Source organism: Gekko japonicus, unplaced genomic scaffold (assembly GCF_001447785.1).
Source record: "Gekko japonicus isolate JY-2015 unplaced genomic scaffold, Gekko_japonicus_V1.1 scaffold2306, whole genome shotgun sequence".
Taxonomy (NCBI): Eukaryota; Metazoa; Chordata; class Lepidosauria; order Squamata; family Gekkonidae; genus Gekko; species Gekko japonicus.
Genome location: NW_015176520.1, coordinates 41374 through 61446, shown reverse-complemented (window position 1 = coordinate 61446; position 20073 = coordinate 41374). Strand labels below are relative to the sequence as shown.

At 53.4% G+C, this 20073-nt stretch overlaps 2 protein-coding genes across 3 annotated transcripts; both read right to left on the bottom strand.

The window, feature by feature from the left end:
- Nucleotides 1–896: 896 nt before the first annotated feature.
- TUSC1 (tumor suppressor candidate 1) lies at nt 897–1776 on the bottom strand. The gene has a single exon (XM_015427390.1). The coding sequence runs from the start codon at nt 1774–1776 to the stop codon at nt 1381–1383; it is 396 nt and encodes a 131-aa protein (XP_015282876.1). The 3' UTR covers nt 897–1380.
- A 1560-nt stretch (nt 1777–3336) lies between these two features.
- Nucleotides 3337–19678, bottom strand: TRIM45 (tripartite motif containing 45). Of its 2 annotated transcripts, none has more exons than XM_015427397.1 (7): nt 19439–19678; nt 17498–17988; nt 14484–15217; nt 13877–14006; nt 9503–9617; nt 6845–6971; nt 3337–3632 (listed from the first exon to the last, which is right to left on the bottom strand). In XM_015427397.1, the coding sequence occupies exons 2-7, from the start codon at nt 17983–17985 to the stop codon at nt 3478–3480; spliced, it is 1749 nt and encodes a 582-aa protein (XP_015282883.1). In that variant the 5' UTR covers nt 17986–17988; nt 19439–19678; the 3' UTR covers nt 3337–3477. The 2 variants fall into 2 exon arrangements, with proteins under 2 accessions (XP_015282883.1, XP_015282884.1); XM_015427398.1 differs by having other exon boundaries at nt 17701–17988.
- Nucleotides 19679–20073: the final 395 nt, after the last annotated feature.

The following is a 20073-nucleotide window of genomic DNA, read 5'->3' as shown; positions in this document are numbered from 1 at the left end:
ATAAATAGGTACCGCTTCGGTGGGAAGGTAACAGCGTTCCGTGCACCTTGGTGCCTAGTCATGCCAGCCACAGGACTACAGAAATGTCTTTGGGCAGCGCTGGCTCTTCCGCTTGGAAACAGAGATGAGCACCGCATCCCTAGAGTCGGATTTGACTGGCTTTCGAGCAAGGGAAACCTTTACCTTTGTCAAAACATATGCAGTTGCATTGAAAAGGAAACCACAGGTAGTATACAATCCGTTTTGATTGTATGAAACTTCAGCATGTGCACAAGGCTGAAAACCCCAATGGGCATGGCAGTAAGCTCCACTGAATTAAGTGGGGCTTTTGAGTAGAGACACATGGTACTGGGCATTTAGGTGTCAGCCATGGTTCCTTCCACTCCACCTAAAGCAGGAACTATAACGATTTTAATTTCTGATGTCTTTGTCCCTGTGGCATTTAGGGATGATTTTCCCTTAGACTCTGCAACAGCCAACAAGTAAACCCAGGTCTGGAATTATCCAACGCTCTCCTAATTTTAAGCCTGGCGACTGGATGCCCAGGCCCAGGCTACATTTAAGCCATTAAGTGCGTCCCTTTTTCAGAGGACCGGCCAACCCACAATTGCTTAATTAGGCATTCTGAATGTTACAAGTATCCAATTCTGAATGTTACCTATCCAACGCTCTCCTAATTTTAAGCCTGGCGACTGGATGCCCAGGCTACATTTTAGCCATTAAGTGCGTTAATTAGGCATTCTGAATGTTACAAGCATGCGAAGGACACGGCCTTGCAAAGGGGTCGTCAGGACCAAGAAGCAATGGAACCTCAGAGCTCCCCACCCAACCTCTGCACAGAGCCCGGCACAGCAGCACTCCTCTCTACAAAATGACAAAAAGAGAAAAATCCAGTACATTGCACATTTATTTTGCAGGTACATCAATCAGGTTTGTTAAACGGAGGCAACATGTATAGGCCTATACATCTACCAGGCGTCACCAGGACTCGCATGCAAGATTTGTCGCGGTGTTTTCTTTTGTGCAGAAGATTCACAGGGTATTCTAGCCTTTTTTGTCTGGCGTATTAGAGGGCCAGATGCTTTTCTTAGGCCCCTCACAGCAACACCCTACTCTTCCTCCGCTTCACGAGCTGCACCACATGGCGAGAGGGGGGAGCGCGAGGTCTCCAGCCGGCCGACGAAGAGGGGAATGCAGGAGCCCGGCCCTCCGTGCGTCTCGGCCTGCTGTCAGCGAGGGGGAGGCGACACCTCCGCCGGCTTTCCCGGTGGCCTGGGGCCATGGCCGAAGCGGGTGCCCCCGAGCGCCCGTCGCCTCCTGCCAGCTGCAAAGGGAGATTTCATCGGCGGGCGCTTTTTTCGGATTTCCGGCTGGCTCAGGCTACACCCGGCGCGCCTCCTCCGCCTTCGTCCCCAGCTCGTGTCCCTCCTCAGCCAGACGGTCCCTGAGCATCTCCTCCTCCTGGGGCGAAGGACACTGGCCCGCAGGCGTCGCCTCCCGCTCGGGGAGGGCCAAGGGCGGCGGCGGCTCCTGCTGCAGCTTCAGGACCTGGCGGAAGAGGCTGCGGTTCTCTCTGCGCAGGCGCCGGTTCTCCAGCTTCAGCCGCGCGTTCTCCTCCCGCAGGCGCCCGCTCTGCCTCTCGCGCTCCTCGCCCAGCCTCAGCGCGTCGGCGTGGCTGGCGGCCAAGTCCGCGGCGCCCCCTCCTCCTCCTCCCCCAACACGGGCGCCGCAGAAGCCGCAGCCCCAGTGTCGGCTCGCACTGCGCGTGCGTCTCATCCGTCGTCCCCGGCCCCTCTCTAGGCTTTGCGAGGAAAAGCGAGGAAGCGGTTCTGTCCCCGTGCTGCGTGACCGGAGGGGGCGGGGCTTGAGAGGGCGAAGGAAGGGGGCGGGCCGCGAGGAGAGGAGCGACGGGCTCTTCCGTTGCCCTCGGTGCCGTTACTTTGGCAACGGAGGCTGTGCAGGCAAAAGAAGGCCTGGGCCGCTCTAGTGAGGCCGCTTTGTCAGTCTTCTCTTCCTAAGGTGTTCACTATCGCCCCTTTGGGCTGGAGAAACGGGTGTGCGGTGGTGGGACACTGAGAGACCTGGGTTCGGCTCCCCTCTCAGCCCTGAAGTTTGTTGGGTGGCTTTAGGGGCCATGCTGTCTCCCCAATGCAACCTGCTTTGCAGGGTGGTTGTGAACGGCAAAGTAGGGAAGACTGTATGCCACGCTAAGCTGCTCGGAGGACGGTCCGGCTAAAATTACACTAGAGAAGACACATAACTGTGCCATCACTCTTAAACGTTGATGCTTTCTGCGGTGTAATCCTGTACACGTGTGGACATAAGCCCCAGTGAAAAGCTATTCAGGCTAATCCTGTGTGTGTTAATTGGAAACTCAGAGTGCCATTTTAAGAATGCTTTCGTGGGAATAAATTTGATCGAATAGCGTTTAATAGGATTCTGAGTATAACTGCTTGTTAAATTCAGTAGGAAGGAAGGCGATATTGTACCTCCAGATCTTGACGCATCTCGGAAACCAAGTGGGATTGGTACTTGGATGGGATAATTTGTGTATGTTTAGAAACATGTAATCTACAGCTGTAACTCATTAAGAATGATATGCTGGATTTGGATTCATATTTTGATGAAGAGGAGGAGGAGATTGGATTTATACCCCGCCCTTTACTACCCAAAGGAGTCTCAAAAGCGGCTTACAAACTCCTTCCCCTCCCCACAACAGACACCCTGTGAGGTAGGTGGGGCTGAGAGAGCTCTTTCAAGAACTGCTCCTGAGAGAACAGCTGCAATCCTAAACAGAGTTAAAGTAAAGGTAAAGGTTCCCTTGCTCGAAAGCCAGTCGAATCCGACTCTAGGGTTGCGGTGCTCATCTCCGTTTCAAAGCCAAAGAGCTGTTTCCATGGTCATGTGGCCGGCATGACTAGACACCGAGGCGCACGGAACGCTGTTACCTTCCCACCGAAGCGGTACCTATTTATCTACTTGCAATTTCTTGCTTTCGAACTGCTAGGTTGGCAGGAGTTGCGGCCAGAGACGGGAGCTCACTCCATCACGCGGCACACTCGGGTCTCGAACTGGAGCTACAGACCTTCCGGTCTTCAGCTCAGCGTCTTAACCTCTGAGCCACCGCGGCCCCTCAGTAGACTTAGAAGGGCATAATTCTGCTGGTGTGACTCATTGCAGAATACACAGTTGGTTCTGGATCAATCTGCTAGGCCACTTTGTGTCCACACTGGGGAGGAAGGCAGGGCATAAATGAAGGAGACCAACACACCCTTGCCTCAGGCACGCACAAACGATCCTTCCACACACAGCCCCAGAGTGGGATAAAAGGCACTTCTTTATTTTCTCTTGCGTCGTCTTCCCCGTTCAGCATTTCAGACCAGAGCAGGGGGCGACTTCTTGTTGGCCGAAGCTCTGCTGCCGTGGTAGAACGGCACCACGCACCCTGCCCCACCAAGCCCCCCCCCCCGTGCGCGCTCACAGTGCCACAGTTCTGAGGAGGCTTCTTTGCAGAGAATCCTCATGGGGCTGCTTGATGGAGCATTCGGACGCTTCCGCGACGTTGCCGCAGCACGACCAGTGAGGTGAGCCCGGGTGGCCTTTGTGGCCGTGACCACAGCCTTGGTAGCCTCCTGCCCCGTCAGAAAGAAAGAAACGTTTGTTGGAGATGGTAGCCGCCGTTGCCTGGAGACAGGCTGTATCATCGAACATACAGATGGGGCAGAATCCTGCCATTCTATGCATGGAATGTGGAGTTTTCCTGCATCCCTCTCTGTTCTTACAAAGTCTTCTGACACGGGGAAAGATAATTCCCAGGCAGGCCCTCAGCTACGGTGGGGCTTTTGCGGGCTCCGTCCCCTTTCTTAAAGGCACAGCTTTACAAGAGTTTCTCCTGTAAATGCTTTTTTAATCCTTTAAAAACGTTTTTTTTAAAAGGTGTGCGCTCCTTTAAGCAGAGTGGGGTGCTGTAGTTGACTCACTCCCACACTGAGCAAGGGGGTTGGAATAGGTGACCTCCAGGAACCCTTCTAATGCTGTGTCAAGAAACTGGTCTCCTTTAAGACAGTTTTTCTGCCGAAGTGTTAGCTTTCTTTAGATGACAGTTCTCAGCTGCTGCAAGTTAATCACTTCTGTCAGCCTAAGCAACCATTCTGATAATAAGTTGGCAGTTGGGGGTGACGACTTCTAGAGTCAAGAATGCCGGAGCCGGAGAACAACAGCCCTGCCACCTGGGTGCTGGTAGGCAGCCCCACCCCTGTATACCATGTGGCCTTAGTTAGGGAAAAATGTATTTGAAACTACCTGTAAACCGCTCGGAGACCCTTCGGGGGTCAGAGCGGTAAATAAATCGAATGTATAAATAAATAAATAAATAAAGTGGCTGACAGCTTGCAGTTTAGAGATCTAGCCTGGTAACAGCTTTCTGTTGGCTAAATGGCTTTTCTTTCTGCACTGAGAACTTCAGCCCCACCAGGAAAAAAAATTCTGCCCCACAAGCCATAAAATCCTGGCTAATGGCCCGTTCCCAGGTCTGTGGACCTAGGAGCTCAGCAGCAGCGATGAGTTGCCATAGAGTCCACCCTCCAAAGCAGCCATTTTCTCCTTGGGAACTGCTCTCTCTCTAGTCTAGAGACGAGTCATAGTTGTGATGAGACGTCTCCAGGCCCCAGCTGGAGGCTGGCAACCCAATGTTCAAGCACTCCTGTGCTGAGGAAGGGGTCAGTTTCACCCCCTCCTTGTCCCTTCTCACTCCAGGCCAGCAACCCAAATGGCTGTTCCCCTGTATGGCTCCCAAACGGGTCAAGGCACTTCATCTCAGCTGTGCCTTGTTCTCAAAGTGGAACGTAGGGCTGGGGGGGCGGGAAGGGAGTTCTGACATCGGCCCCAGTTGTGCGAGAGCCTGACTTTACCCCGCTGTTTCCAAGGTGGAGCTGGATGGGGTGGTGCTGCGGGCCGAGCAGGAGAAGAAGGACCACGAGGAGAAGGAGCAGCGCATGGCCCGGCTGCTGGACCTGCGTAGCGCTCGCATCCACCAACTGGAAGGTACGTCCCTTTGGGATTGAACTGGAAGTGTGTTTCCATTACTTATTTACTTCCTCCCCAGTGAGGACCCAAATCAGCTTATCTCATCCCCCCATTTTATCCTCAGAATAACCCTGTGAGGTAGGTTATGCTGAGATTTTGTAACTGGCCCAAGGTCACCCGGAAATTTCCATGGCAGAGCGGCAAAGCTCCCAGAACCTGGTCCGAGGCGCTAACCACTACACCACCCAACCGCTCTCTACACCACACTTTGGGGTGTCTCTTCTCTCCCAAGTTCTTTTATGAAATCACTTAATAGTTTTATATGCACTGCGTGTTTAGATTTTCATTTGATCCTATCGTGCGTAAGCTGTTTTGGGGAAGGAAGCTGGCATGGGATAGCCCAATCTCACCAGATCTCAGAAGCTAATCTGGGTTGGTAATAATGAATAATAATTATAGTATGGCATTGTGTGTAGCACAGGCAGGAGATCCTAAGATTGTCTGGCAGTCAGGAGTGCTAGCTCTTTTGGCGTTATGCACCACTCGGTGGCGAGCTTGACTTGTTTTTGAAGGCAAGAGACGTTTCAGAGATGATTTTGCCATTGCCTGCCTCTGTGCTCGCCCCTGGTATTCCTTGGAGGTCACCCATCCAAATGCTAGCCAGGGCCGACCCAGCTTAGCTTCCAAGATCTGACAAGACTGGGTTAGCCTGGGCTATCCAGGTCAGGGTGATACTATGAATGACAAACCATGAATCTTCCTTCATCTTCCAAGAGGTTTTCGATTACTGCAAAGGTCCATAAAACTCCCTGTTTTGCACAGCAGCCTCCATTGTTACAGATATCCAGGGCTTTTTTGGTAGAAAAAGCCCAGCAGGAACGTATTAGCATAACAGGCCACACCCAACAGCAGGAACTCATTAGACTATTAGGCCACACCCCTGGTGCCTTATCTAAGCTAGCCTAGCAGGAAGGTGTCCAAGGCCAAATCCCATGAGAAAAGGCCTAGGGGCACAACTTAAGAAATGGTTATGGCTACTAATGGCATAAGGGCTGTGGTGGCTCAAGTGGTTAAGACACTGAACTGCAGACTGGAAGGTCGGTAGTTCAGCAGTTCGAGACCCGAGTGTGCCGCATGATGGAGTAAGCTCCTGTCTTTGGTCCCAGCTCCTGCCAACCTAGCAGTTCAAAAGCAAGAAATTGCAAGTTGATAAATAGGTACAGCTTCTGTGGGAAGGTAAGTGTTCCGTGCACCTCAGTGTCTAGTCATGCCAGCCACATGACCACGGAAGTGTTTTTGGACAGCTTGGAAATGGAGATGAGCACCGCCAGGGCTTTTTTTGTAGAAAAAGCCCAGCAGGGACTCATTAGCATAACAGGCCACACCCAATAGCAGAAATTCATTAGCATATTAGGCCACACCCCTGACAACACAGCTCATTAGCGTATTAGGCCACACCCCATGCCTTACCTTGGATTGCCCGGGCGCCCCACGACTGTGGGGAGCCCAGGCAAGCCGGCCCTTGGACAGGCCGGGGAAGGCATGGGGAGGCATTTAAATGCCTCCCCAATCCTTCCAGGCCCCTCCTGGCACCCCGCCTTGGAGTCGCCGGGGGGGTCGCTCTCCAGGCCTTCCCTCTGTAGCCACACACGCAGAGGTTTTGGCTGTAGTGGGCGTGGCCAACTCTGAAGCCAGCCGGCACTCCGTTCCTGCGCGTTCCTGCCCCAAAATAGCCCTGCAGATATCTAATAGTGGACATGACGTATGCTCATAAGCCAGGCAACTTTTCGAAAGGGGCAGAGGCGGGGAGGAGACTTACCAGGCATGGTTCCCCCGCAAGCACACCGGGCTGCTTTTTGCCCTCCGCTGGAGCAGAAGGTGCAGCAGTGGAAGAGGCCGCGGTGCTGACGGAGCTTGTTCTTCACCGCCATGGTGAACGGGGATCCCTGCGGAGAACAAGTCACCAAAGGAACAGGCTTTCATCCTGTGGGCCCCACCGAAGGATGACCTCATAGACGCCAACTATTATTATTGCTGTTAAACCTCTACAATCGTCTTGAGAACAAACACAGCTGTGGGATAAAATCAGCTGGGAAAAACACCAACCTTATTCAGAAAAGTAAATATAGAAAGAGGCTGTGGAGCCATTGTTTGAAGAATTTCATAAGAACATAAAGAGATACCAATGTTGGATCAGGCCAAAGGCCCATCCAGTCCAACACTCTGTGTCACACATTGGCCAGAAATACCAGTGCCATCAGGAGGTCCACCATTCCCTTTTGAAGCTGTCCATGCTTGTAGCCGCCACCACTTCCTGTGGCAGTGAATTCCAAGTGTTAATCACTCTTTGGGTGAAGAAGTACTTCCTTTTATCCGTTCTAACCCGACCGCTCAGCAATTTCATGGAGTGCCCACGAGTTCTTGTATTGTGAGAAAGGGAGAAAAGTACCTCTTTCTCTACCTGCTCTATCCCATGCATAATCTTATAAACCTCAATCACGTCACCCCTCAGTCGTCTTTTCTCCAAGCTAAAGAGCCCTAAGCGCCTTAACGTTTCCTCATAGGGAAAGTGTTCCAACCCTTTTATCATTCGAGTTGCCCTTTTCTGCATTTCATAGTACACAATCACATCTTCAACCTTTATTTTATTTCCAGCCTTTGTTTCCTTGGACGACAGTTTCTTTTACAATAATTAATAGCCTTCGGGACGATTGCTTCAGTTAGTTTTAATGTGGTGGAAACGTATTTAAATATGAACACTTGACGTCCCTCAAGGTCTGTATCGTCTACTCAGCATTGCCTGCTCAGACCAGCTGCGGCTCTCCGGGGTCTCAGACAGCCCTTTCACATCATGAACAACCCAGTCCTTAACCGGAGATGCCGGGGACAGAACCTGCGACCTCGCGTGCCAAGCAAAGGCTCTACTACTGAGCCACGACCCCTCCCCAAGGAGGATTCCTTAATACACTCACGGAACATATTAATTATAGTACTGTAATCAATATCGCCTGGGTGGACCAGGCTAGCCAAACTTGTCAGATCTTGGAAGCTAAGCAGGCAGCCCCGTAGCTAGGGATTTTGGGGGGAGGGGGCCTTGGGGGGGCACCAGCTAATTACATCAAAGGCTCCAGGGCAAGGGGGGCTGCTTGGCGTGCACCCACACAGCCCCCACTAGACCCTTCCTCTGAGGCGAACCAGAATCCCAACGTTAATAGACACTAAAAGCTCTAGGAAAGTTGCCGTGTTTATTTTTTTAAAAAGGAGAGTGGGGATCAAGCTTCCTCCCTCACTCCTTCCCTGAGCCAGGAGGAGCGAACTGCTGCAATCCGACCATTGTGTGTGTGACTCAGTCAACCACCGGTTGCTGGTGGGTCCTTAAGAGACTCAGCTCATCGCAGATGAGCTCAAACAGGGAGACGCCGGCTCAGATCGATTAGGGGATGAGGGGGCCGGAGGGAGGGGCCCGCAAAAAAAAAACAGGGGGGGGCATGGGCCCCACGTTAGCTACAGGCCTGTAAGCAGGATGGGCCATGGTTAGTATTTGGATGGGAGACCTCCAAGGAATACCAGGGTTGCTACACAGAGGCAGGCAGTGGCAAACCACCTCTGAACCTCTCCGGCCCTGAAAACCCTACAGGGGTTGCCACAAGTCGGCTGCAGCTTGACGGCATTTCCCATTACAACACAGGAGAAGAGAGGAGCGGCCAAAACTCTGTGGCATGTAGCCTGTGTGACCCTACAGAAAGAAAGCCGTGAATGCTAAAGCTCCTGCAGAAATCAAAAGTAGGAACAAACTAAGGTATGATTAGTCCTTCTGACTGTGGAGAGCCTCAGAAGCACAGACGGGTCCTTTCGTTGATGGGGCTGTCCCTGATGGGGCAGCGCCCCGGAAGGCCATGAAGGCGTGGTCAAGGTGCCATCTTGGTTGCCTGACCCACAACCTCCTGTTTATGAGGAAGGGGAGGCACAGGGTGGGTGCAGTGACTTTTGTGGTGGTTGCCCCGGGGCCATGGTCTTTTCGAGGCAGAGGCCCAGCAGCCACCGGCTCCTCACCTAAGTGCCACCACGGCCTGGAAGGATTTAAGTGCTGGCCTAGAAGGGACATCACAGGATGTGGGCGAGAAGCAACGCTGGGCTTTTCCCAGAGCCGGTTTTATGTCACAGTCCATCCCTGTGAGGGGCACCTCCGAGAATGAGAACGGGGGTCTCTCACAATCTCCGCTACTGCCGAAGTTACCTCAGCATCGCATTGCCTGGCTCTGCCCGCTTCCTGTGACTTATTACGGCTCATCTTACAAACGCCCTCTCTGGCCGGAAGCATGCTGCTTTTAACTCCTCCAGCTCTTGCTGGTTTCCTGCCTCACTGGAAACGCTGAGCCTCAGGCCTCTCTTGGCCTTTCCTGCCCATGGCCCTTTCTGGACCGACCTCCCAGAATCCATGCTTTCCTCTCTTCCCAGGGCAAATGGGAAATGTTACCTGCACATGTTGCCCTCTGACAAAGATGCTGATGGTGTATCTGCCCGGCTCCTCAGGGGTGAAAGTAATGTGGTATGTCCCGTCTTGGTTGTCACATATGATGGCCTTGGTCGCACTGGAGGAGATAGACAGGAAACCGGTCCTTGGTTTTCATGGGAAAAGAGTGTTTGTTAAGCCCCATGTGCAAGAGAAGAAGAAGAAGAGATTGGATTTATACCCTGTCCTTCACTCAGAGTGGCTTACAAACTCCTTCCCCTCCCCACAACAGACACCCTGTGAGGTAGGTGGGGCTGAGAGAGCTCTTGACAGAAACTGCTCTTTTTTCAACAACACCTCTTATCAGAACTAAGGCTTGCCCAAGGTCATCCAGCCAGGTGCAAGTGGAGGAGTGGGGAATCAAACCCGGTTCTCCCAGATTAGAGTCCGTGCACTGAACCACTATGCCAAACAGAGATTTGTTTAGATCTGGATTTTGACCCTGCAGCTCTGAGATTCCCCCCCCCCCCTTGAATAAGAGCAAAACTTGTGGGCCAAAATTTTTCCCATTTGACACATCTCTCAGCGCACAACCAGTGCACTGTTGTGGCTAGCACATCAGATCCTGATATGGGAAACCTGGGTTCAAATTCTGCTCACCCCCCCATGCAATGAACCCAACAGGTGGGCTTGGGCCAGTCTATCTCAGCCTAACCTGCCTCGCAGGGTTGTTGTGAGGATGGAGTGGAGAAGGGGAGAATGGTATTGTATAGGTTCCCCACTGGCATCAAAAGCATATAAATATCTAAATAAAGAAATACAAGCTATCCCGATGAGGCCAGTGTATACCATATCATCTATTTATTATGGCAAGATCTGATGCACAGAAGAAAATATGGAGGGGAAAAGATATGCAGAGGGGGGGAAATGTCCTTTCCAATGAGAAGTCCTAATGTTTTAAATCTCTAAGGGGAAGGGGCTGTTCATTCTGAAGTTCCAGGTACCGAAGATGGTGTGACAGCCTTTTACTTAACCAGACCGAAAAGCGTGTTCCACAAATGGCATTTTGGACCGTTGCTTTGTGAGCTGGCAGCAGGCACACATATCTCGCAATCAGGCTGTGCCAAATGATTGACAATTTGAACTGTGTTAGACATAGGGTTGCCAGCCTCCAGGTGGGGCCTGGGGATCTCTCGCTTTTACAACCGATCTCCAGCTGACGGGAGATCAGCTCCCCTGGAGAAAATGGCTGCGCTGAAGGGTGGACTCCATGGCATTCTACCATGCTGAGGCCCCTCCCCAAACCCCGCCCTCTCCCGGATCCACCCCCCCAAAGTCTCCAGGCATTTCCCAACCCAGACCTGGCAACCCTAGGCAGGAAGGGATTTTGCAGCCTCCCCTTCCACGGCCTTCCCCCTTGAAGCTGCTTCTCCCCAGTGGGCTTCCAAAATGAAAAATGTAATACTTGTTGGGAAAAAAGCAACTGGGAAGAGATGGGATCAGCATTTCCCAAACTGTGGGTTGGGACCCAAAAGTAGGTCACGAAGCCTTTGAAAGTGCAATACGGGCTAGCCCCAGGCCTTTTTTTTCTGGGGGAGAATGTGCTGGAATGGAGTTCCGGAACCTCTTTGGCAAAATTCTTCTTAAAATGTTTCAAAGTGTACAAACTGAAAACTTCATTTCCCTCTTGAGAATTCTGGCACCTCTTTTGCAAAAGAAAAGAAAAGCAAGCCCTGGCCAGCCCTCCCTGATGGCCGCCACATTGCTCTCTTTTGTGTTTTGGGAACCGAGATCTGACCCTGGAAACAGTATCTCCCATGTCATACCTGAGTTGATTTTTTTTTTCTTCACTGCATAAAAATGTTGATCAAGTAAAACGTGGTTGATCAAGTAAAACATGGTTACTTGTTTCTTAGAATTTTAGGGGGGTTAGGTGGTGTAATGCAGGGCTTTTTTTGTAAAAAAAAAGCGGAATTCATTAGCATAATAGGCCACACCCAGCAGCAGAAACTCATTAGCATATTAGGCCACACCCCATGCCTTGCCTTGCCTGGGCGCCGCGTGACTGCGGGGTGCCTGGGCAAGCCAACCCTTGGACAGGCCGGGGAAGGCACAGGGAGGCATTTAAATGCCTCCCCGATCCTTCCAGGGCCCCCCCTGGCCCGCCCGCCTCAGTGTCACCGGGGTGTGTGTGTTGTTCTCCAGGCCTTCCCTCCGTAGCCACGCACACACACAGAGGTTTTGGCTGTAGTGGGCGTGGCCAACTCTGAAGCCAGCCGGAACTCCGTTCCTGTGCGTTCCTGCCCAAAAATAGCCCTGGTGCAAATGGAAGGCTGTGTATGTTGGAATGCTACTCACTTAGCGTTGCCAGCTCTGGGTTGGGAAATATCTGGAGATTTGTGGGGTGGAGCCTGGGGGAAGGTGGGGTTTGGGACAGGAGGGACCTCAGCATGGTACAATGCCACAGAGCCCACCCTCCAAATCAGATGTTTTCTCCAGGGGACCTGATCTTGGGTGTCTGGAGATCAGTTGTAATAGGAGGAGATCTCCAGGTGCCACCTGGAGGGTGGCAACCCTACACTCGCTTGGGGTTCATAGTGGGGGTAGCTGCTCCCTTCGTTTGATGCTTGTTGGTTTCTCCAAATAGGGCTGCCAGGTCTGGGTTGGAAAATACCTGGAGACTTTGGGGGTGGAGCCTCAGAGGGGCGGGGTTTGGGGAGGGGAGGGGCCTCAGCATGGTACCATGCCACAGAGTCCACCCTTCAAAGTAGCCATTTTCTCCAGGGGAGCTGATCTCTGTCAGCTGGAGATCGGTTGTAAAAGCGGGAGATCCCCAGGCCCCACCTGGAGGCTGGCCGCCCTATCTCCAAACCATTTGTAGAAAATAGAACGCTGAACTAGACGGTTGCCAAGATCTTAGTTTGCCTAGGGCTCCAAAAAAAGACCTCGGGCCAGCCTTAGGTGAGTCACCATACCAAGGAAATTTAGACTAGTGGGTCACCGTACTGAAAAGGCTGGGCACTGCTGCTTTAAATCATCCGCCACGGCACACGGCACTTCACAAGCATTTGTTCGGCTCACGCTGGGCCTGGTTGCGCTGATGTCATGCCTAGCATCTCCCCAAGGCCTCACCAAAACAGGCTGAAGACCAGCACCCTGTGGGGAATTCAGAAGCCAGCTCATTAATAGCCAGCTGCGTTTTGCCAATTAAAAAGACAGAAGGAAAGCAGTTCTGCAGCCCACGAAAGTCCAGTGTGAAGATTTATAGAATTTTCCAGACTACAGTATACTTCTAGATGTGTGGCAGGACAGGGGCCTGTATCTGACCACAGTGAACTCTAAATCTCGTATACCACGTGTCTTGTATCTCTTCTCTCACTTTCTCAGCAGTGGCCGGGCTTGAAAAACTGAATGTTTTACAAAGTTGGAGCCCGGTCGCACCTTTAAGACCAACAAAGTGTTATTCAAAGTGTAAGCTTTTGTGTGCAAAGCGCACTTCTTCAGACAGATTCAGACAAAAATTCCAGACATTGCACATGAACTTTGTTGGTCTTAAAGGTGCCTCCGGACTTCCAACTTTGTTCTGCTGCTTCAGACCAACACGGCTTCCCCCCACCTGAATTTTGAATCCGGTTTGTCTCTATCATTCTGCCCCCCCCCAAAAAAAAGACAGAGGCTGCTGGCAGCCACATTGCTCTAATGCAGATTAACCCCCCCTCCCCAAATTGTCCATGTTTTCAAGCTCTCTAGAACTTTTCATGAAGACCCTTTAAATGGAGTAAAATAAAAACAACATAACTTTTAGAAGGTAATTATATGGCTTTTGGTTCTGGATTTTCCTTTGTCTCTTTTGGAAATATCTGAGTTTTAGCTGACAAACGGAGGGATTCTTCAACAGAAGGGAAAAGAAACTGCGAAGGAACTGTGCTTAAGGGCGAGATCCCTCCCCCACCCCACCCCAAGTGGCTTCCGCAGACTGTTTCCCTGATGCACCACCTAAAACTAATCTCCAGTGCATTCCCGCTGAAGGAACAGGTCCGTAGCTCTGGGGGTACAGCTGGATCCTGGCCTCAGCGGTGGGGCGGGTGCCCCAAGTTTCAGAGCTGCTACTTACTGCTCTACCATTCCCAGCTGGGGGTGGGGACAGGCTAGCTGCTCCCAGCCCTCCAATGCCCCCCCCCCCCCGCTACTGCCTAGGCCTGCCGTGTGCCTGGTCTGTGCCTGATGCCAATTTTTATTTGCAGGGAGTTTACCTACGGGACAGCATTCAAAAATGTGACCCTGCCTGCGATCTTAAGTGGTACACCCCATTCTACCACCCTGGCCACTAGAAGAACGTTCCAGAGGAGGAGAGAAGGAGGCCAATGCATCCCACCCCTTGTGGAACAAACCACCAACCAGTCTTTCCTCTCTTTGTGGGAAACGGTCACTCGGACGGGCTCTCCACCTCTCTCCACCCGCTCGCCTGACCCGTCCTTACACAGCAGCATCAAGCCAACAGGCTCACTCCGACGGAGGCCGGCAACATCTGAAAAAAAGCAAAACAGACGGGGAAGACTGTGTCCAGCCGCCACCGACCCGCCCCCCTCTCCTTCCTGCATTTCCATGACTGGCCCGCCTTTCCAAACTAAATAACGCAGGGATCCCCAATTTTTTTTTGAGCCTGAGGGCACATTTGGAGTGCTGGCAAGGCATGGTGGGTGCCGCAACAAAATGGCTGCCACAAAATGGCCACCACGGCTGACCTTCAGTCACACAGGGCAGATCCTTGTGCTGCGGAGGCAGTTGCTGCCTAAGCAAAATTTTAAAAATCTGCACTGCCAATCAAATCTCTAATACTCAATCAAAAGCCTTGCTGGGCAAAAGTCCTACCAGGCCCCACCCACTTCCACCTCACAGGCACTAGAAGAGGTGTCGCCGGTTGCCATGACACCCACGGGCACCATGTTGGGGATCCCTGCATAGCGCGTCCGGTCGAGAAACTGGTGTCAACAGATCACCTTACCTTTCCCTTTCACGACACACTTGCTTGGATCAGTGGCTCTGTTGAGAACGACCCCAAAGATCTCATAGCTCTGAATGAGGGCCCCCCTCTCGTGAGGAGAGAACTGGATCCTGTCGTCAGCGACAGGGTGGGGGTGATAGTCCACATAATTGAGCCCCCGCAGCCGGTTCTCCACCACCCCTTTGGTGAGAAGGATCTCCAGGTCCGAGCCGCTGGTGAGCAGCCGCTCGGTGAAGTCCACCCCCGTCTGCATGTCCTGCAGCAGCTGCTGCAGCTGGGCCTTCTGCAAATGCAGCTGAGTCTCCCGCTGGACTCTCAGCTCCTCCAGCGTCCGCAGCAGCCTGTCCCGGTGCTCTTCGACGGCCCTCATGTACCCATCGGCAAAAGCGCGGATCTCCAGGGCCACGGCCTCTGCTCGGCGGTCAAGGCTCTCTCCGACCTCTTCGATCCGGCTCAGGCCCCCCCGCAGGGTTCCCACGTGCCGCTGGGTGACCTTCACGAGCTCCCGGATCGAGTCCCCGTGCTTGTGGATGACGTTGGCGGCCATGTTGTAAGGGTGCTGCCGGTGGGCCCCGACCACGCACTCCTGGCACACGGGCCGGTCGCAGCGCTCGCAGAAGAGCCTCAGCTCCTCTGAAGGGTGGGCAGGACAGTGGATGGGTTTCTCCAGGCGGGTGTAGCCCTTCAGGTCCCGCAGCTCCACGACGGCGTGAGAAGCGGTCTTCTTCTGCCTCCTGAAGATATAAGATACCAGGGTAAGCTGGAGGACACCGGATTGCCCTGGATGGCAAAAACGGCTGTGATTCAGGACAGACAAAAGAAAATACTTTTCTACACAATGGCCGAACAAATGTTATTTCCTCGATGTATAGCTTGCCTTTCTCCCCCAGCGGGGGCCCAAAGCAGCGTACATCTCCTCTCCTCCATTTTCTCCTCACAACAACCCTGTGAGGATGGTTAGTGTGTGACTGGCCCAAGGTCACCCAACCAGCTTCCATGGTAGAGTGGGGATTCAACCCGGGGTTTGAAGGAGAAGAGATTTGATTTATAACCCGCCCTTCAGTCAGAGTCTCAGAGCGGCCTACCATCTCCTTTCCCTTCCTCTCCCCACAACAGACACCCTGTGAGGTAGGTGGGGCTGAGAGAGCTCTGAGAGAACTTGTGACTGACCCAAGGTCACCCAGCTGGCTGCAGGTGGAGGAGGAGTGGGGAATCTCCAGATTAGAGTCCAGATTCTCCAGACTAGAGTCCGCCACTCCTAACCGCTACGCCACACTGGCTCTCAAGACATGGTTAAAACGAAATGTGGATAACATGTGGAATTTGCTGCCAGAGGACAAAGAGATGGCCATAAGGATAGATGGCTTTGAAAAGGGATTAGACAGATTCATAGAAGATAGGTCTATTAGTGGTTACTAGCCAGGGTGTAATCAACCCTGACTGTTCCCTGGAAGGCCAGATAATGAAACTGAAGCTCAAATACTTTGGCCACCAAATGAGAAGGGAGCACTCACTGGAGAAGACCCTGATGCTGGGAAAGACTGAAGGTCAAAGAAGACGGGGACGGCAAAGGATGAGATGGTTAGTGTCATAGATGCAACGAACATGAAATTGAGGATGGCAGAAGACAGGAAGGCCTGGCGTGATCTGGTCCATGGGGTTGCAGAGAGTCGGACTCAACTGTGCGACTGAACAACAACAACAAGAAGCCAGGGTGACTAAAGAGACCTCTGCATTCATAGGCAGTAGACCTCCAAATCCCAGGGTCAGGAGGCAGCATCAGGGGAAGGCCTCGGCCTCCATGCCTTGTTATTGGCCATCCAGAGAAACTGTGTGAGACAGGATGTTGGACTAGATGGACCTCCAGTCTGATCCAGCAGGGCTCTTCTTATGCTCTTATGACCTCAAAGCAACCGCTGATCTGGCTTTGTCTCTCTGAGGCTGACTTTTCTAATCCAGACCCCTCTTACAAACCCCCCAAAGTTCACTGTCTTTGGAACATCCAGAGCTGTGCAACACATTACACCGAATGAGGCGGAAACAAAATTCTGGACATGGCCACTGCAAAATACGGCTGGGGTGTACTGTTTTTTAAAATGGGGATTTGGTTGGTCGTAAGCAGCTACGGGGAGAAAAGCAGGGTACGGATACTTTAATTAAGTAATTAAATGCACCCCCCGCTTCCTGGTCAATCAGTCGTTTTTGGTTTAAACCCAAAGGTTTAGGACAGATCACTGTACATAGCCACCCCTAGACAAAAATAGACAGGGGTCAGCTATTCCGACAGGAAACATGAACCACATTCAAGTTAAAAGGATTGGATTCTGATGAGGGAGAGGAGAACAATGCGGAAAAAGCCGCTTTGGTACGTACGTATGAATAAATTAATTAAAAATAAATAAATTAAAAACTCTCTGCATGCTGTAAGCTAGCAAGTCAGGCAGACTGTCGCCTGACCACCACCACCACCCATCTCCAAGGCTTATTTTCAGTTAAAATAAAAGAACACGGGGCCTCATCTGGCTCTTTTTTATAGCAGGAACTCCTTTGCATATTAGGCCACACACCCCTAATGTAGCCAATCCTCCAAGAGCTTACAGAGCTCTGCTTACAGGGGCTACCGTAAGCTCTTGGAGGATTGGCTACATTAGGGGTGTGTCGCCTAATATGCAAAGGAGTTCCTGCTACAATAGCCTATTATCTTGTTTAGTGGGCATTAAAGGAGAAAAGGCTAGGGCTGCCCTGTCCCCCCTGGCCACTGGTGTGGGGGTGGGTTTGCCAGACCCAGGATGGGAAACTCCCGGAGATTTGGGGATGGAGCCTGGGCAGGACAGGGGCCTCAGTGGGGGGCAATGTCCTGGAGTCCCCCCCCCCTCCAAAGCCTCCATCTTTGTACTCTGGAGATGAGCTGTAATTCCAGGGGATTCCCAGGTCCCACCTGGAGGCTGGCATCCCTATCAGCTCGCACTCAAGCTGGGCATGTCAGGCTGGGACAATCCAGGGGGAGCACCCACTTGTGAGCCTGGCAGCAAAAGTGGCAGAGGCAGAGCCGGCAGGCCTGGCACCGCTTGACGGCCTCCCCATCCGCGCAGAGGTCGCAGGCGACGCCCAGGCCCGCCCCTCGCAGGGCCTCCAGCAACGCCTCGTTCAGGGCCACGTGGTCCGTGGGCAAGTCCTCGACCCCGCCCGGGGGCAGATCGACTTCAGTGTCGCAGACCGGGCAGAGGATGCTGAGCGGTGGCGGCGGCTGGTGATTCTGCTGCTGGCCACGGAGCCAAGACCCATCTGAGCCAGAATCCGAGTCCTCGTGGCGCAAGGCCAGGTCTGAGAAGGGCTCCAGCCGTCCCAGGCAGGCGGTGCAAAAGGTGTGCAAGCAGGGCAGGATTCGGGGAGCCGAGAAAGGCTGCGTGCACAGGGGGCATCGGCTTCGAGAGGGCTCCTTTGGCGCAGCAGGGGCCTCAGGCGTGCCGTTCCGCTCATCTTCCCCCTGAGAATCAGACATCTCCTGAAAGACAAGGGGAGGGTAGTGTTAAAAAACAAACAGAGCCACAAGGAATCCGCAGGGGACATGACCTCGAAAGCATTTTTGCTCTCACAAAAATAATGCTGTCGACAGATCAAGATGGGTGGCCGCGTTAGTCTGTCTGCAGCAGCAGAAAAGATCAAGAGTCCAGCAGCACCTTGAAGACCAAAAAGAAATAGTTTGTAGGGGATGAACGTTCGTGAGTCACTGCTCATATATCTGAAGAAATAAGCAGTGACTCAACAAAAGTTCATCCCCTGCTACAAATTTTGTGAGTCTTTAAGGTGCTACTGGACCCTTACCAGGCCCGTAGTGACGGTAGGGCATCTTGGGGCCTTGCCCCCTTAATTAAAACCCCTGCCCCACAAATAGCCATGCCAGAAACCTTATTTTTGACCATGACCTAGATGGTACTGGGCTTGCAAAAAGGGGGATTTGCTGGAGATGTACTGAAGGTGCCCTTCTAAGCCTTCCTGCCCTGGGGAAGGGAACTCAAAAGGCATTTAAATACCTCCTGAAGGCAATTAAATGCCCTCTGAGCTGGGTGGCCAACTGCCTGGTGGGGGAAAAATGTCCTGTCCTTTGAACAGAGATTTAGCAGGTTGTTATTTATCAGGGGTGTGTGATTTACCTCCAGGCTGTCAAAAGCTTTCCCTGCCCATTTCCAGGCACGAAGCCTCTATTAAAGGGCCAGGGCATTTTTCTCCAGGCCTGTTGGCAACCACCGAACCGTCCCCCTGCGGTGCGTCAGGATCCAGGTCCCTCCTCGACTGTGCTACCCCAAGCAGTCACTAAGGGGAGCCCTGATCGGAAAAGTTCAGGTCCATTATTAGGACCCACGTCGAAAGACCCAACTTGGTTAATACACGTTCGTATTCTTTGGTTCGTCCTAATCCGAGGCGAACGCCTTTTTTGGGTTTTTGTTTGGGGTTGGGTCTGCAACCGAAACTAGCGGCCCTTTAAGGCTATCCAGCATTGAATCCCGCGGAGCTTTCCCGAGTTAGAGCCCACTCCCCGCCCCCACGGCCCGGCAAGAAAGCCCCCCCACACACACACACCGATTCTCCATGTCTGCAGCTTTGCCAAAAGGAGAGATGCAAAAGGGTGGGGGGGCTCGGGCATTTTTTTTAAATTTAGGGGAGTTTTGAGCTGGGCGGGGGGCGTGGCACGCCGACCCGCGACCCCCTCCCCTTCCAGTTCAGCGAGAACAGATCACCCAGAAGGATCCGGCCTCCAGCCAATCAGGCCTCCGCTCTCCCTCCTGGCCGTCCAATCGGCCACTGCTGGACTCCCCCTAACCCATACGCGGCGCCCAACCCCCCCCAACTCCAAACGGCTCCAGCTCCTGTTGCTTTGCAGGGGCGCGTTGGCAGGGCTAAGCCTGCGGGGCTGCAAAGGGGCTCTCCTATCTGGACCCTCCCGGACCGGTCACCTCGGTGCAGAGCGGGCGCCCTTGGCGGAGGAGGCCCCGGCGGCTCCGTTCCTCCCTGGCTCCTGCCCGCTCGCCCGTCCTTCCTGGCTTTGGCGCACGGCGGGGCTGGAGCAGCTGCGCTCGGCTTGACGCACGGCCAGGAGCGCCTTGGCAACCCGGCGGCGCCACCGCTTCGCGCCTGGCCCCGGGGGACGCCCGAGCGAGCGGCGGCTCCAGCGGCGCGATCAGCCCTGCCCGGGGCCCGACAGCTGCCGCCGAGCGGGGAGGGAGGGAGGGGCCGAGGGATCTTTGGGGCCCCCGAACTGGGCGGGGCTCTCCGGGTGCCTGCAGGCCCGACCCGCACCGGGGCTGGTTGTGTTGGGGGCTGAGCTGGACCGGGACCGCGGGGGAGGGGTCGTTTAAGGGGTCTCCGCGGTCCCGACCCAGCTCAGCCCCCAACGTTTAAGGGGTCCTCCTTGCGTGCCTGAAAACTTTGGGGGAAATGTGCGGGGAGCTCCCGACACGGAACACTCGGCGCACGTGTGAATCGTAGAAAGTGGGTGGATTGTAGCGGGAGGTGGAACTGGCGTGCAGGCCCCGACGATGCTCAGGGAAGGGAGCTGCTGGTCACACACGGTAGGCGGATCAGGGCAGAA

What these genes read in the sequence shown, in the direction of transcription:
- TRIM45 (XM_015427397.1), bottom strand. Translation starts at nt 17,985, where the DNA reads ATGTCTGATTCTCAGGGGGAAGATGAGCGGAACGGCACGCCTGAGGCC. An exon ending in GTGTGTCGTGAAAGGGAAAG is followed by an intron (nt 14,007 to 14,483) that starts GTAAGGTGATCT and finishes GCTTTTTTTCAG; the next exon opens with ATGTTGCCGGCCTCCGTCGG. An exon ending in CACAAAGAGAGGAAAGACTG is followed by an intron (nt 9,618 to 13,876) that starts GTTGGTGGTTTG and finishes TATCTCCTCCAG; the next exon opens with TGCGACCAAGGCCATCATAT.
- TUSC1 (XM_015427390.1), bottom strand. Translation starts at nt 1,776, where the DNA reads ATGAGACGCACGCGCAGTGCGAGCCGACACTGGGGCTGCGGCTTCTGC.